The sequence below is a fragment of the Thrips palmi genome, unplaced genomic scaffold (assembly GCF_012932325.1).
Source record: "Thrips palmi isolate BJ-2018 unplaced genomic scaffold, TpBJ-2018v1 HiC_scaffold_3, whole genome shotgun sequence".
Taxonomy (NCBI): Eukaryota; Metazoa; Arthropoda; class Insecta; order Thysanoptera; family Thripidae; genus Thrips; species Thrips palmi.
The window spans coordinates 6,209,769-6,222,880 of NW_023144630.1; the positions used below are offsets into that span (position 1 = coordinate 6,209,769).

Below are 13,112 nucleotides of genomic sequence, written 5' to 3' on the forward strand. Positions count from 1 at the left end.
TTTAAAATTTTAAAACTTAATAAAAGATCATTTAAAAAAGACCTACAAAACTTTAGAGAACTTGAAATTTAAAAAAAACCTAAATGGTAGCAAAGGTATGTAGGGGTAAAGATTGGAAAAAAGTATAGGAAAAAATTACAAAATGGTTAAAAAAAAAGAGAGTTTTAAAAAGATGAGTAAAAAATGTCGGCGATCCTACAGTGCACCCCGCCCTTATCTCCCGGCGGCTGCCGTCGTGTTTTTGCCGCCATCGCCGCCCATTTGGTGCCTCCACTGTAATCGGGATTCAATCAAGGGGAGCCTCGACCGCCCACCTCGAATCGCGCTTCCCACCTGGCTGCTGCAGGCCGAGAGAGAGAGAGAGAGAGAGGAGAGAGAGAGAGAGAGGAGAGAGAGAGAGGAGGGAGAGAGAGGAGAGAGGAGAGAGAGGGAGAGGGAGAGAGAGAGAGAGAGGGAGAGGGAGAGGAGGAGAGGAGAGAGAGAGAGAGAGAGAGAGAGAGAGAGGAGAGAGGGAGAGAGAGAGGGGGGGAGGGGAGAGAGGAGAGAGAGAGAGAGAGAGAGAGAGAGAGAGAGAGAGAGAGAGAGAGAGAGAGAGAGAGAGAGGAAAGCGGGTCGCGTTGCAAAGCGCCGCCGCCATCACGCAATCAGGCGGTGGAGAGTGCCAACGCAACAAACCAAAAACAAAACAAAAATACACCGGTGTGGTGAATTTTTTTTTCAGTGCGGCGGTCCAGTCTGGGCTTCCTCGGGCGCGCCAAGATACGCACCCTCAAGATGACCATCATCATCGTGCTGGTGTTCTTCGTCTGCTCCACCCCGTACTACGTCATGATGGTGTGGTGAGTAGCTTCCGCGGCTTTCGCAGCTTTTTTGCGGGTACTTCGCGTTGTTAGCGCGCGCGTCAAACGGGAGCCCCTCCCGCTGACGGCCCGGGTCATTACCAGAAGATTACCGCTGGGCAACGCTGCCAGGTGGCTGTGTTCAGTCGGGGCCTGTGCCGAGCGGTGCACTGCACTCTAAAAGTCTGTCTCGGTCGAATCGGTGTCGCTCCAGAGCGCCTGCAGGGTAGGCAACCGCGGGCACGCGTGCGCACCGTGTTGCCTACCCCGCCGTTCGCAGGCGGCCCGCCTGGCTCTGCAGACCGGAGGAAGCGGCCAAAACTCTCGACGCGTTTTGAGCTCCAGAGTCGCTAAATGCGACTCGAACCGAGCGTGTGACCCCACCAATGGATTCCGCGTTCGGAGAGCAATCCATTGGTGGGGTCACACGTTCGATTCGAGTTCCACTTAGCGACTCTGGAGCTCAAAACGCGTCCGGGGTTTTGACCGCCTCCACCGGTCTTCTGGCTTGGCTGTTCACTGCCCGACCTGCGTGACGCACACGGAATCGCCCGTGCTCCAACTCGTCAGCTTCGCCTGCCTCGCCTGCCATCCTGTCTCCGTCGGCAACTTGTGCCGAACTCTGTTCACATGTCCGGGAGCCGCCTAATAAGTTGGAAGAGTTTGGAGAAGGCGGGGATAGAGACTCTGTGAGAGTGCGTCGAGTGGGACGTCACACTGTTGCCCAAGTTCGAGCCCGGTCGCTCGGATGACATTTTTGCATGGGTTCTCTTAAAAAATTTTCTTTTAATTTTTCGAAGAACGTTCAACTAGAACCCACTCAAAGTTTAAAACGAATAACCGAGTGGATTTTTCCCCAGTTTTATTCATCAGTGTCGCGGCTCGTTAGGCACACCTTCCAAGCGGCCAGGCTTAGAGCCAGTCCAAACACCGTCCCGTCGCCACGTAATTATTGGCTGGAAAGAAAAAAGGGAGGGCTCGTGGGCTGACCTCTCGACGCCTCACCTTTATACCAAAAAAAAAAAAACGCAGAAAAGTGGGAGAAATGCCGACGGCCAGTTGGGGGAGTGTGAGTTGGGGAAATTAATGACTCGTCCGAGTCGAGGCCTGAGTGGCACTCTGAGAGGAGGTGACCTCTCGCCTGCCTGGTTGTGCCCTCCCCCCTCCACTTTCGCGTGGGAAAGAAGAAAACAAGGTGTCGCCACCCATTTGGCTTGATCACCTCTCTCTCTCTCTCTCTCTCTCTCTCTCTCTCTCTCTCTCTCTCTCTCTCTCTCTCTCTCTCTCTCTCTCTCTCTCTCTCTCTCTCTCTCTCTCTCTCTCTCGCACAGCGTCGCCACCTCGCGGTGCGAGAGAGACAGCGGGCTCCTTGATGCAATCATCCCCCGGCCCTGACGACGTTAGCCAGTCCGGATTATGAAGACAGTGCTCTGTGTCTCTCGCGTGCTCCACTAACAGTGTGCCGGCTCCGCACAGGTACTGGGTGGACAGGAAGAACGCCATCAACTCGGACCAGCGCCTCCAGAAGGGCCTGATGCTGTTCGCCTCCGCCAACTCGTGCATGAACCCCATCGTGTACGGCGCCTTCAACATCCGGACCAGGCGCAGCAACAGCCAGGTGAGCAGGGCAGCGCCTCCCCGACCCCACAGTGGGCCAGAAGACCGGTGGAGGCCGTCAAAACCCCAGACGCGTTTTGAGCTCCAGAGTCGCTAAATGGGACTCGAACCGAACGTGTGACCCCACCAATGGATTGCTCTCCGAACGAGGAATCCATTGGTGGGGTCACAGGTCCGATTCGAGTCCCATTTAGCGACTATGGAGCTCAAAACACGTCCGGGATTTTCGACCGCCTCCACCGGTCTTCTGGCCCACTGGGCGTGGGGGCACAAATGCATGGTGGTAGGCATGCTGCATGGTCAGGATGTGCGATATTCGTGACGAATCGTGTGTGTATGGTTGCATGGTGGCTCTGTCGTGTTTTTCCTTGCTTTCTCTGTGAAAAGTGCCAACCTCCCATAAAAAGAAGGCGGATTAGAAGATGTTTGAAAAAAATCATCCAAACCACGAAAAAACAAAAACAAACATAAAACGAAAATTTGTCATTGTGACTCCTGGGTTGCCTCACTCAAAAACATATGGCGCACCCTCAGACATCGAATGTGAGATCCCCTGGGTCGCGGCTCAGACTAGGGATTTGCCTTTCCCGACGTATTATACGTGTGTGTGTGTGTGTGTGTGTGTGTGTAGAGAGAGAGAGAGAGAGAGAGAGAGAGAGAGAGAGAGAGAGAGAGAGAGAGAGAGAGAGAGAGAGAGGGATAGAGGGATAGAGAGAGAGAGAGAGAGAGAGAGAGAGAGAGAGAGAGAGAGAGAGGGATAGAGAGGGAGAGAGAGAGGGAGAGAGAGAGAGCGCGTGTATGTGTGCGTGTGGGGCGCTATGCGGGTTGAGCCTGGAGAGACACGTGTGTGCGACACGAGAAGTATTGCCGCAAAGCCACACGTTTGCTGAGGTGTGACAGGTGCCCCCTCCCCTGTATCCTCTGGAGGCGTCTTTTTGATCCCCTCCACTGTCTGCCCCGCTTGCCGCGCCTTCCTCGTCCGACGCGGGCGTTCCCGCCAAGCGGATCAATCTGTCTCTTTTTTTCCCCTGATGCCCTCTCTCTCTCGGCGGGCCCACCGCCCAGCCTCCATTAAAATTTAGCATTTAGCACCCCAAAGCAGATTTTCTCTCCCTATGTGGCCGGTTGGTCGGTTCGTGATCCCGCTTGCCTTGGCTTGCCTGTTGCAGAGACAGCGGCCCAAGAACTCCCGCGTCCGCGCGCTGGGCCTGCTTCGGCTGGTGAGCTGGCGCCGCGACCGCGACGAGGACTGCGCGGCGGCGGCCTCGATGGCCTCCATGGCCGGCCGCGGGGAGCCGGGCCTCCACGGCCAGGCCTCCGCCTCCGCCAGCCGCCGGCCACGCACGGCCAGCGCAGCACGGGCCACGCTCGCGGCGCAGCCCGGCAGCCACGGCTGGAGGCTCTGAGGTCACCACCGCCAGGTCCTGGAGGTCCTGGAGGTCCTGGGGGTCCTGGAGGTCCTGGAGGTCCTGTCCTGGGTCCTGGAGGTCCTGGAGGTCCTGGAGGTCCTGGAGGTCCTGGGGGTTTCGGGCTGGAGGTCCTGGAGGTCCTGGAGGTCCTGGAGGTCCTGGAGGTCCTGGAGGTCCTGGAGGTCCTGGAGGTCCTGGAGGTCCTGGAGGTCCTTGAGGTCCTGGAGGTCCTGGAGGTCCTGGAGGTCCTGGAGGTCCTGCAGCCTCGTCCCGGAGGATCGTACCGTCGCACAGTGGGCCAGAAGACCGGCGGTGGCGGCCAAAATTCCGGACGCGTTTTGAGCTCCAGAGTCGCTAAGTGGTACTCGAACCGAACTTGTGTCCCCACCAATGGATTGCTCTCCAAACGAGGAATCCATTGGTGGGGTCACACGCTCGGTTGCTCAAACCGCCTGTAGCCGCTACCACTCTGGCCCACTGTACGTCGCTCTCTCTCTCTTGCACCCCCACGGGCCGTCAGTGGTGAATCCACAGCCGACCTGAAAGGGGCGGGGCATTCCGTGAGTGCGTGAGAGACGCGGCGACCAAGGACCCCTCGGAACTGAGTTGCTGCAGCGAGCACCGCCTGGGGGGCAGTCGCCAACCTCAGCCAGCCGGCCGACTAGTGGCCACTCTTTTGTTTACGTCACTCAGACTTTTGACACAAAAATAGAAAAACATGCTTGGTTTTTAGCCATATTTTGAGACTTTTAAAATCTAGATTGTTTTTCTGTCGCCTCTTCCCCCGTAGTGCGTAGTGACGCGTAGTGACCCGTAGCGAGCGTGGTGCATGGCGACGTAGAGAGCGTAGGGAGCGCCCTGCGGAGCACCCTCTGGTGGTCGTTTATTTCCTTTTATTTCTCAGTGAGCTCCGCGACGTCCTTGGCCTTGTCCAGTTTGCAGTAGCAGTGTGTTTATTGCAGGTTTCTTGCGCCACCGAGTGGTCCGAGCTCAACTCAATCGTCTGCCTGAAGCAGCAAGGTCAGTTCATGTCCATGTCTCCCGTGCTATGCACCGAGCAGTGGCTGTGCGACGGGCTGTGGGGGCCCCAGCCGGCCCCAGCCTGCGCTGCGTTTGGAGGTTTGGGCTGGCTAGAGTATGGCTGCTGCGACGGTCACGTTTGATCAAGTACCCCGGCTTGCCCTCCAGCTTCGAGTGTTGTTCTGGTCTGGCTGGCCCGTTCCACAGTGGGCCAGAGGACCGGTGGAGGCGTCCAAAAGTCTAGACGCGGATCGCGCTCCAGATTCGCTTAATGGGACTTGAACCGAGCATGTGACCCTACCAACGGATTCCTCGTTCGGAGAGCAATCCATTGGTGGGGTCACACGTTCGTTTCGAGTCCCATTTAGCGACTCTGGAGCGCGAAACGCGTCTGGGATTTTGACGGCCTCCACCGGCCTCCTGGCCCACTGTGCGCTCCGCGGTTTGCATGTTTTAGGAAGGCAGCGCTCCGGACGTACGGGTAAATAAACAACAAGGTGTTTCTGCATTCTTTTGATGCATGTGTATTGTGGCGCTGTAGTTTTGGCATGAAATCCAGTTTTGTTGTTGGGGTTGGGTCATTTTGTAAGCATGTGAGTGAAGCAGAAAAGTGTGTGTGGTTTGGTTTTGCCTGTTGTCCGTGGCTGCGACTTCGAAAATGCCGACCTCTAGAGAGACCGAGTCTAGAGAGACCGCGCAGATAGAGTAAACCTAGAGAGGTGCTTGAACCGCGGCCCCGCTGTGTTGCAGGTGTCGATCCCGCTGTCGGCGCTGTCGGCCGCCACGGACCGCAAGCTGACGCTGAAAAGCGCTCTGCGCAGCAGCAAGCCGGCCAGCCACGCCAGCAGCGCCAGCCCGGGGGATCCCTGCAAGGCCTCCAGGAGCCCCAAGAGTCCGCAGGGGGACTCCCAGGCCTCCTCCGCAGCCGCCTCCCGGAGAACCATCGTTTTCGCCTCGCCCAACGGAGCTGCAGCGCCCCCGGCCTCCCCCTCGGCCACGTCGGCCACGCCGGCCTCGCCGGCCCCGGCCGTGTGCTCGACGTGCGGGGCCAGGGCGGGGGCGCTGGGGGCGGCGGCACTGGCGGTGCCCGACGTGACGGCGGCGGCGGTGGCGCGGGAGGCGGAGCTGGAGCAGCTGGAGCTGGAGGGGCAGAGGAGGTGACCTCCTGCGTGTGAGCAGCTCGGCGGCCCCTGCACCGCCTGCACCAGCTGCGGGTCAGCTCGGGTGGACAGTGCACGCTAGCTGCGGGACACCTAAGTCAGCCAAGGCCCTCCCCGCAGGGAACCTTGGAGCGTGGGCAGCTGCAGGACAGCTGAGGTGGCCGAAGGGGCCGAAGGCCGTCGCACCGATCAACAAGTTTACTCATGGTCGTCCGCTTTGAACATGAAAGTGAGATGTGCCGTGTCTGGAGCTACAAGCATACGGAAGCAGCTCCGAAGTGAGACTTTACCTTCTTTACTGTTGATAATCTTGGGCGATTGTTTCAATGATAAATTCGTAGTGTGTTTGAATGCTGCAGTCGTCGTGGCTAACAATTACGTAGCAGATCTGGGGGACAAACCTCGCCTATGTCCGAAACGTGTGCACCTAATTTTATTATCGAAGTACAAAGTTTGACAGAACGTGTGAGCAGATCAGCCACATTTCTGGACAAAGTTCCGTACTACCTTACTCATGTTTGTTCTGTTGGTAATGGAATTTTTTTGTGGTGTGGTTCCTCATCCATCAATTGATTGATGCGTCCAACAGAAATTTATTTGTTGCTCTTATAATGTGCTTTTGTAATTTGTGGAAGGACTCCGCCAGGCCGGAAGAAGGCACCTTGGGGTGTAAGAAAATTACGTATGTGAAAAAGGGAAAATGTCTGACTGGCAAATGCTTCATAAGCATTCTGTGAAAGTGCAAAATATTGTCTAGTCTTACTTTTAATGAAATATGTCTATTTGTCCTGAAGTGTTTTAATTTATCTTACATTTGCATGAAGGGAATTTGATTGCTCTCAAGGCTTTCAAATACTAGTCATTACTTTTTCTTGTTGAAGCAGTCTCATGTTTTGGACTGTTATTTAGGATGATTTTGAAAGGATGTGTTTACATTCCAACTCTGCTTTTCGCGATGAGGTCTGTTTAAAAACTCTCACAAAAAACAACCAAACAAATTAAAGAATTTGCCTTGTTATCTCATTTATGCCTCTTGAGAGATATTATTTCATAAAGTCAATGTGCAAGAACTTTTTATTCAAGTTTGATGTAATTTTTTTACTGGATCATGAAATTAGATAGATTAAAGCAGAGTAAGTGGTTGTGTCTTGTAGAATAATTAGTTTGTTCATTTCCATAAAATGATTAAAAAAAGAAATGTCGATTTGAAAACAGAATTGATGTACAGTATCAACAATATCATTGCGTAGCCCAGTGTTTTTGGACAGTGTGAGATCTCAACAACAAAAAATATAACTTAAAACTGCTGTCATTCATTAAGAGAAAAATATGTGGAACAAAACACCGACTGCATTCCAACTTTTAGAATACTTAACTATACTGTATGATTCCAAGTCATAACACCGATGATTCCAGTTGTTATTGTGATGAGTTGTGGTGTCTTTGTTGATAGCACACTTCCGTAATTTGGTTGTTATTCTTCTTATTTCTAATTGACTGTGATTTTATAAATAAATGTTGTGGTACGGAGAACTTCACCTTTTGGTTTTATTGACAAAATGCACACTAGTTAGAAATATTCTGGAATAATATTTCGTCCTGCGACACTCTGCCGAATCCGTCGTTGCAGTCGAAGCTTCAAATTTCCCGCCACTAAGTGGGCGGTCACACTGCCAACAGTCGGTGCGTGACAAAAGAAAGGCGCATCTCTGGTGCTTCCCTCGAATTTCAAACAGTTACTTGTTTGGCAGACAGCACAGGTCTGTCATGATCAATGAAATGCCCCTGAAAATGACGTTTCCGTGTTTTTTTTCTGGTGATGTACAGAAGTAACAGATGTGCCGCGAGGCCAGACTCGAAAACCTATTTGTTGTCTCCCGTGTGCTCCAACGTCACACCTCTCCCGTAGAGGCCTAAATATACTCGTCCCAGCATAACCTTTCTAAATCACTCCGCCAGTAAACAGAGAACAGAAAATAGTCCTGCAGGTAATGCGGTTTATTAAAACTAATACTCAACCCTAGACCGTTGCCATCATAATTAATCGTATAAATAAACAACATTGAAAAATTACGAACAATTTCGGACTTAATCATTACGCATTCCGGGTTTTGCATTTCCGCGGGCAGACGACGTGCCGGTCCGAGCCCTTCAAAACAACGGTCTCTCGGAACCTCTTTTCGCACTTACATTGAGTGACTGGAAGAGATTCCATAAAAGGAGCTTGCATAGGTCTAAGCCCCACACTACTTTGTATGCCCAGCTCGCGTTCATTTTGTGGAATTCTGGCTTATTCTTTTAAAATTTTGGTTTAAATGCACCAGGTTCGCTTCTCCTCTGGACCGTGCTCCAAACTTTCTGCATTAGGTTTGAGCAACTGGAAGATATTCAATAATAACAACTTATTTCAGTCAAAGGCCCACACATTTTTGTCTGCCCCGTTCACCTTCTTTTTTTGAAATTTTGTCTCATTCTTTAGAAGTTTTGGTCTGTGTGAGAGAGGTCGGCTTCTCCTCTGGACCGAGCTCCAAACTTTCTGCATTAGGTTTGAGCAACTGGAAGAGATTCGATAATAACAACTTATTTCAGTCAAAGGCCCACACATTTTTGTCTGCCCCGTTCGCCCTCATTTTGAGAATCAATCTTTAGTTTGGGAGAAACATCGAATAATCTGTGCCAATGTGGGGATAAAACGGCCAAGGGACTACTTTCGGAAAGGTTACGCTGGGAAGAGTATACTTCGTCGCCTGCCCCACTATCCGCACGCTCGCACTCCCATTGGCTGGAGCGCTGGGGCGTAAAAGTAAACAACAAACAACGGTACACCGACCGAGTAGCCGTTCCCACGCAGGACGTTGACATTTAAGGTCACTAATGTCAGCAAACTAGGCCTTCCCTTCCCATGTGAATGCTGTTACCATTTTTGACTGAATAATGTTTAACAGTGTGGTCTTGAGGGATTGGCAAAGTACTGCGGAGGGTGAAACAGTTTTACAACACTTCTACGACCCACATTCGTCAGGAAGAAAGTTGTTTGGTAAAATATTTTTTTTTGTCTTGGTTCTCTTCTAATATTACATTTCTATCATGTCTGTCTGAAATTTCTTCAGAACCTTCATTCTGTTTACTGTGGTAGTGGCAGCTATTTTTTAATCATTCTTTTATTTTGGACAGGTATCCTTGAGAAGCCGAACTTGCCAGCCAGTGTGGAAGAAGTTTCTTACAAGCTGTTCGTAGGTGGGAGAGTGGGCGTGGGTAAGACAACTGCCATCGCTCGTTTAGCAGGCATTCCCTGTCAGTCCACCTACATCGAGACAGCAGGCATTCATAAAACAAACATTTTTTGGCCAGTCAAGATTTGGGACAAAACAATTTTATTTAAACTACAATTTTGGGATGCTGGAGAAAACAGTATGAAGAAATACAGTCATATTTTAACAGTACGTACTTTCCCTATTTACCTACTTAAAAAAAAAATGTTCAAATGCTAATCTGAAATGTTTTTTTACTTGTTTTGAGACAGGCTTGCAAGGAAAAGGCGGATGCCGTTGTGCTAGTATTCTCTTATACCGATGCTGCTAGCTTTTTAGAAATTCCTCAGCTTATGAGCAAATTATCTCAAGGGCACTATCCAGCTAAAATAGTTATTGGTACTAGGTAAGAACATAGTTTGTGACATCACGACAATAGCTTGCTCCTCTGAACTTTATCTCATGTACTTGTTTTTCCTTTCAGATATAGTAGCACTGTGGGTAACCAGGAGGTTTCTAGTGCTCAAATACAGGAATTCGAGCTCAAGTGGAAAGTCAGAGTTCTTCGATTGAATTCTTCTATGAGTGAGAGGAATGAAGTTCACAAGATATCACCTATTATGAATGTAATTTGTGAGCAGCTTTGGATCCGGGATCAAGATTATCTTTTAAAGCAAGGACTGAACCCATGAGAATCATCGACACTTCATCCACTCTTCAGAGAATGCGAGTGAAAAATGCTAAATTATCATTGTGCCACAATATTTTTGTCTTGTTTGTGGTTCCCTTTTGAGCAGTGGTGATTTGTTAAAAGATCTTACAACAAATTAAAAACATGTGATATAATTTATTTTATTTTACCATACTACAGTATTTTGTAAAAAAAAAAAAAAAAAAAAATCACCTTGGTTTATTGTTGGTGAATGTCTATTTATCATAATTAAAAACCTGATTAATCAAGCAATGACTTATATTTGCCCCTCAACCCTTAAAAAATGAAACCAATTTAATTGACAACTTGAATACACAGACACAAATAATACCCATAAATTGATCAGACACAGTGTTCATACAAGGATGGGTAACTAAGCCTCTTCAGTCAATACTGTATGAACACTTCAAAGATTTCTTAAAGTATAACCCTACGACAAAATATGTTAAACATAAAGAAGATATTTCATATTTAAAGTAATTCTGTAATTTTGGAGTGTGAAACTTATTCTGTACAATCTGTACAAAAATTTCTCATTAAGAACATTCTGTTTAATCAGCGCCACTAATCAAGTGTTATCTTAGTAAAATGACTAGGTTCATGTTCAAGATAAAAGTATCAAGCAGGTATCAACCAGGCGGAAATTAAAACTGTCCTTCAGTCAGGGAAGGATCACATGTTACAGAAATAGGGTATAACATTAATTGTTCTGCCATCATTATTTTGAGCGTATCGACACACAGGTAATTGGATAATTGAATGTATTTTATGATGGCGTAAGCTTCAATAAGGGATCTATTAAAGTAAGTAAGGCCGCAGCAGATGAAACAACACCACACAGACCAACAGACCCTGGACTGAAGTTCAGGAAGCCTAGAGCTGTCAATGGTATAACTACATCACATGCATTTTTTACTGTGTCTACTATAACATCCCTATGATCCCTAGCACATGTGGCTAGCTTCTTGCGGGCGTCACATCCATCAGAGAAGAAGTCAGAGAGGCTCACTTGACGCAGCTTCAAGATTCGGTGAATTTCATAAATGTCCCGCACAAGGTTCATTAATAAGGCATACATCCAGTACTTGTTGGCAACCTTGCCCCACTTCTCTCCATTGACCGCACACAGTCCAGTACGGCCTATCCACAAAATGTGGTCCGCAAGCAAGTAAAGTGACATTGATATGCGTGATAAAGTTGTGGTCACTCTCACAGTTATGTTTGGGTAGTGTATTGATGACAGCGCACTGTACATAACATCGACACATTTTCCCAGTCTCAGCACTGCAAAAAAATAGTCAATTTAGGAAGGTTTGAGAAAAATAATACAGAAAGAACACTGCTGGAGGAAAATGTTAACTTACATTTACGAAAGGAGCTAAATGTGAATTCCAAAGCACGTAACTTCTCTATGGTCTGGTGATTCATTTTCTTCTGCTGCATATAAAACCACAAGGCTCGGCTCCCATATTGAAGAATCCTAAAACAAAAATGACAGCAGCGATAAAAACTGAGTAAAGACAATTTGGTGTTGCACATGCTGAAATACACAGAGGATTAGAGTAGGGAAACACAAGAACTAAGGCCTCGGACAGGCTGTAGTGAATCAGTTTTAAAGATGCGACAACATGCTCTCATACAGGGTGTTGGTTTGGTAATAAATTTACCACAGAACCGGCTGTTGATTTCACAAATAGATGACTTCTACCTGCTCTTACAGTTCCAGCAGGTAAGCCCGCTGAGGTAACCTATCGTTTTCATTGAAACAATGAATAAATGAAAATGGGTTTGTTTACTATCTAACGCAGATTTAGTTTGACGTTTCGACACCTCGACACTAACCTTGCCATTTTGTCCCGGCCTGCGGCCTGATTGTTCAGCTTGATTAATGTCTCCATTTTCGAAGTTGTAGGCGGTTCACATGCGCAATTCCATGACACCTGCGACAGGTTCAGAAATTAATTGACCAAAGTCCAAAAGTTGAAAAAAGTGAACATGTTATTTCTGCGGAGAGCGGCACAAATATTAAAAACAAAAACAACAGCAAAAGCAAAAAGCTTGGTTATGAGAAATTGGTGGTGCACTGCCTTGTCGAAATCGTCTGCAAGGCAGATTTGTTGTTGTTTCCATGTTGTTGTTTGTTTTGGTTAGTTCGTCGCGTTCGCAAACAAATCGTCAAGTGTCGGGTTCATGAACCGGTATTGAGTGTTTTGAACTAACAGTGATTCGCCAGAGGTACGCTTCGGTCTAACTTCAAGTCCAGGATGGGTGTAACCATGTAAGTTATCATGTCCTTTCGAAATGTCTTCGTCTGCCGCTGTAGAACCGGCTGTATTGTAACCTCTTAATACAGCTGTCATTCAGAAACGTTTGAAGTTGGAAATGCCAGAAATAACTAAATTACCATGCACATACTTGTATAATGACTTTTATACCTCCAGTGTTTCATTATCCAAATGTTTTACCATTATTTCCTCAGTTCTTTGGACATGAAATTCAATGTATGTATGAGAGGAAATTTGCACCAGATCGTCTTGAACTTTTCAGCGTAGTTTATTTTCTTTGCTACTGTTAGGTGGTTGACTGGATGAAATTTTGTTGTTTCAGTGTGCAACATTATCCTATGACAGAGAATCGGACTGGTCCACAAGTGATTGAATTCCTTACAAAGCGGGTTCATGCCATGGGAGCGACGCAATCAGGTGCATTCCTGGTTGACTGCGACACTTACAACTCCGTCCCTGCATTTGGTGAGTTGCGAAAGCATTTAACGTTTGTTCAGGGTCTGGACTTTTGCCTCTGTGTTACCGTGTAGAAAGTTACTGTCTCCAGCTTCTAGTTTCCTAGAATAATGATATGTGTTGTCAGGGACAGGGAAGTTCTGGTCATGACTTACAATACTGTATACTCCACAAAAAAATCAATAACAATAGCATATCTGTCATATGAAAAATTTATTGTCAAACAGTTTATTGAAAAATTCATTATTGTCATCAAGGAGGACATGTTATCAAGCAGACTTAATATGATAACTATTGTCTCTACTTTAGAACTTTCTGTGTTGGATAAATATGTCGCTTAGCGTAAAGAAAATACAGTAAGTT

The 13,112-nt window shown here is 48.2% G+C and overlaps 4 protein-coding genes across 6 annotated transcripts; 3 read left to right on the plus strand and 1 right to left on the minus strand.

Moving 5' to 3' along the window:
- Positions 1 to 590: 590 nt before the first annotated feature.
- LOC117648464 lies at positions 591 to 8,694 on the plus strand. The gene is made up of 7 exons (XM_034390968.1): positions 591 to 839; positions 2,316 to 2,457; positions 3,626 to 3,676; positions 4,828 to 4,885; positions 5,636 to 5,883; positions 8,370 to 8,412; positions 8,525 to 8,694. The coding sequence occupies exons 1-7, from the start codon at positions 775 to 777 to the stop codon at positions 8,692 to 8,694; spliced, it is 777 nt and encodes a 258-aa protein (XP_034246859.1). The 5' UTR covers positions 591 to 774.
- A 133-nt stretch (positions 8,695 to 8,827) lies between these two features.
- On the plus strand, positions 8,828 to 10,256 carry LOC117648034 (ciliogenesis and planar polarity effector 2-like). Its single transcript, XM_034390181.1, has 4 exons — positions 8,828 to 9,082; positions 9,220 to 9,485; positions 9,569 to 9,702; positions 9,781 to 10,256. Exons 1-4 carry the CDS (start codon positions 8,980 to 8,982, stop codon positions 9,986 to 9,988), a joined length of 711 nt encoding a protein of 236 aa, XP_034246072.1. The 5' UTR covers positions 8,828 to 8,979; the 3' UTR covers positions 9,989 to 10,256.
- Positions 10,257 to 10,284: 28 nt separating this feature from the next.
- On the minus strand, positions 10,285 to 11,906 carry LOC117648035 (peroxisomal membrane protein 11B). Of its 2 annotated transcripts, none has more exons than XM_034390182.1 (3): positions 11,851 to 11,906; positions 11,373 to 11,488; positions 10,285 to 11,292 (listed from the first exon to the last, which is right to left on the minus strand). In XM_034390182.1, exons 1-3 carry the CDS (start codon positions 11,904 to 11,906, stop codon positions 10,775 to 10,777), a joined length of 690 nt encoding a protein of 229 aa, XP_034246073.1. In that variant the 3' UTR covers positions 10,285 to 10,774. The 2 variants fall into 2 exon arrangements, with proteins under 2 accessions (XP_034246073.1, XP_034246074.1); XM_034390183.1 differs by lacking the exon at positions 11,851 to 11,906 and adding an exon at positions 11,676 to 11,805.
- LOC117648036 (mediator of RNA polymerase II transcription subunit 20-like) lies at positions 11,605 to 12,957 on the plus strand. 2 transcript variants are annotated; one of them, XM_034390184.1, is made up of 2 exons: positions 11,605 to 11,737; positions 12,616 to 12,957. In XM_034390184.1, the coding sequence occupies exons 1-2, from the start codon at positions 11,706 to 11,708 to the stop codon at positions 12,821 to 12,823; spliced, it is 240 nt and encodes a 79-aa protein (XP_034246075.1). In that variant the 5' UTR covers positions 11,605 to 11,705; the 3' UTR covers positions 12,824 to 12,957. The 2 variants fall into 2 exon arrangements, with proteins under 2 accessions (XP_034246075.1, XP_034246076.1); XM_034390185.1 differs by lacking the exon at positions 11,605 to 11,737 and adding an exon at positions 12,125 to 12,286 and having other exon boundaries at positions 12,616 to 12,838.
- The last annotated feature ends 155 nt before the right edge of the window (positions 12,958 to 13,112 follow it).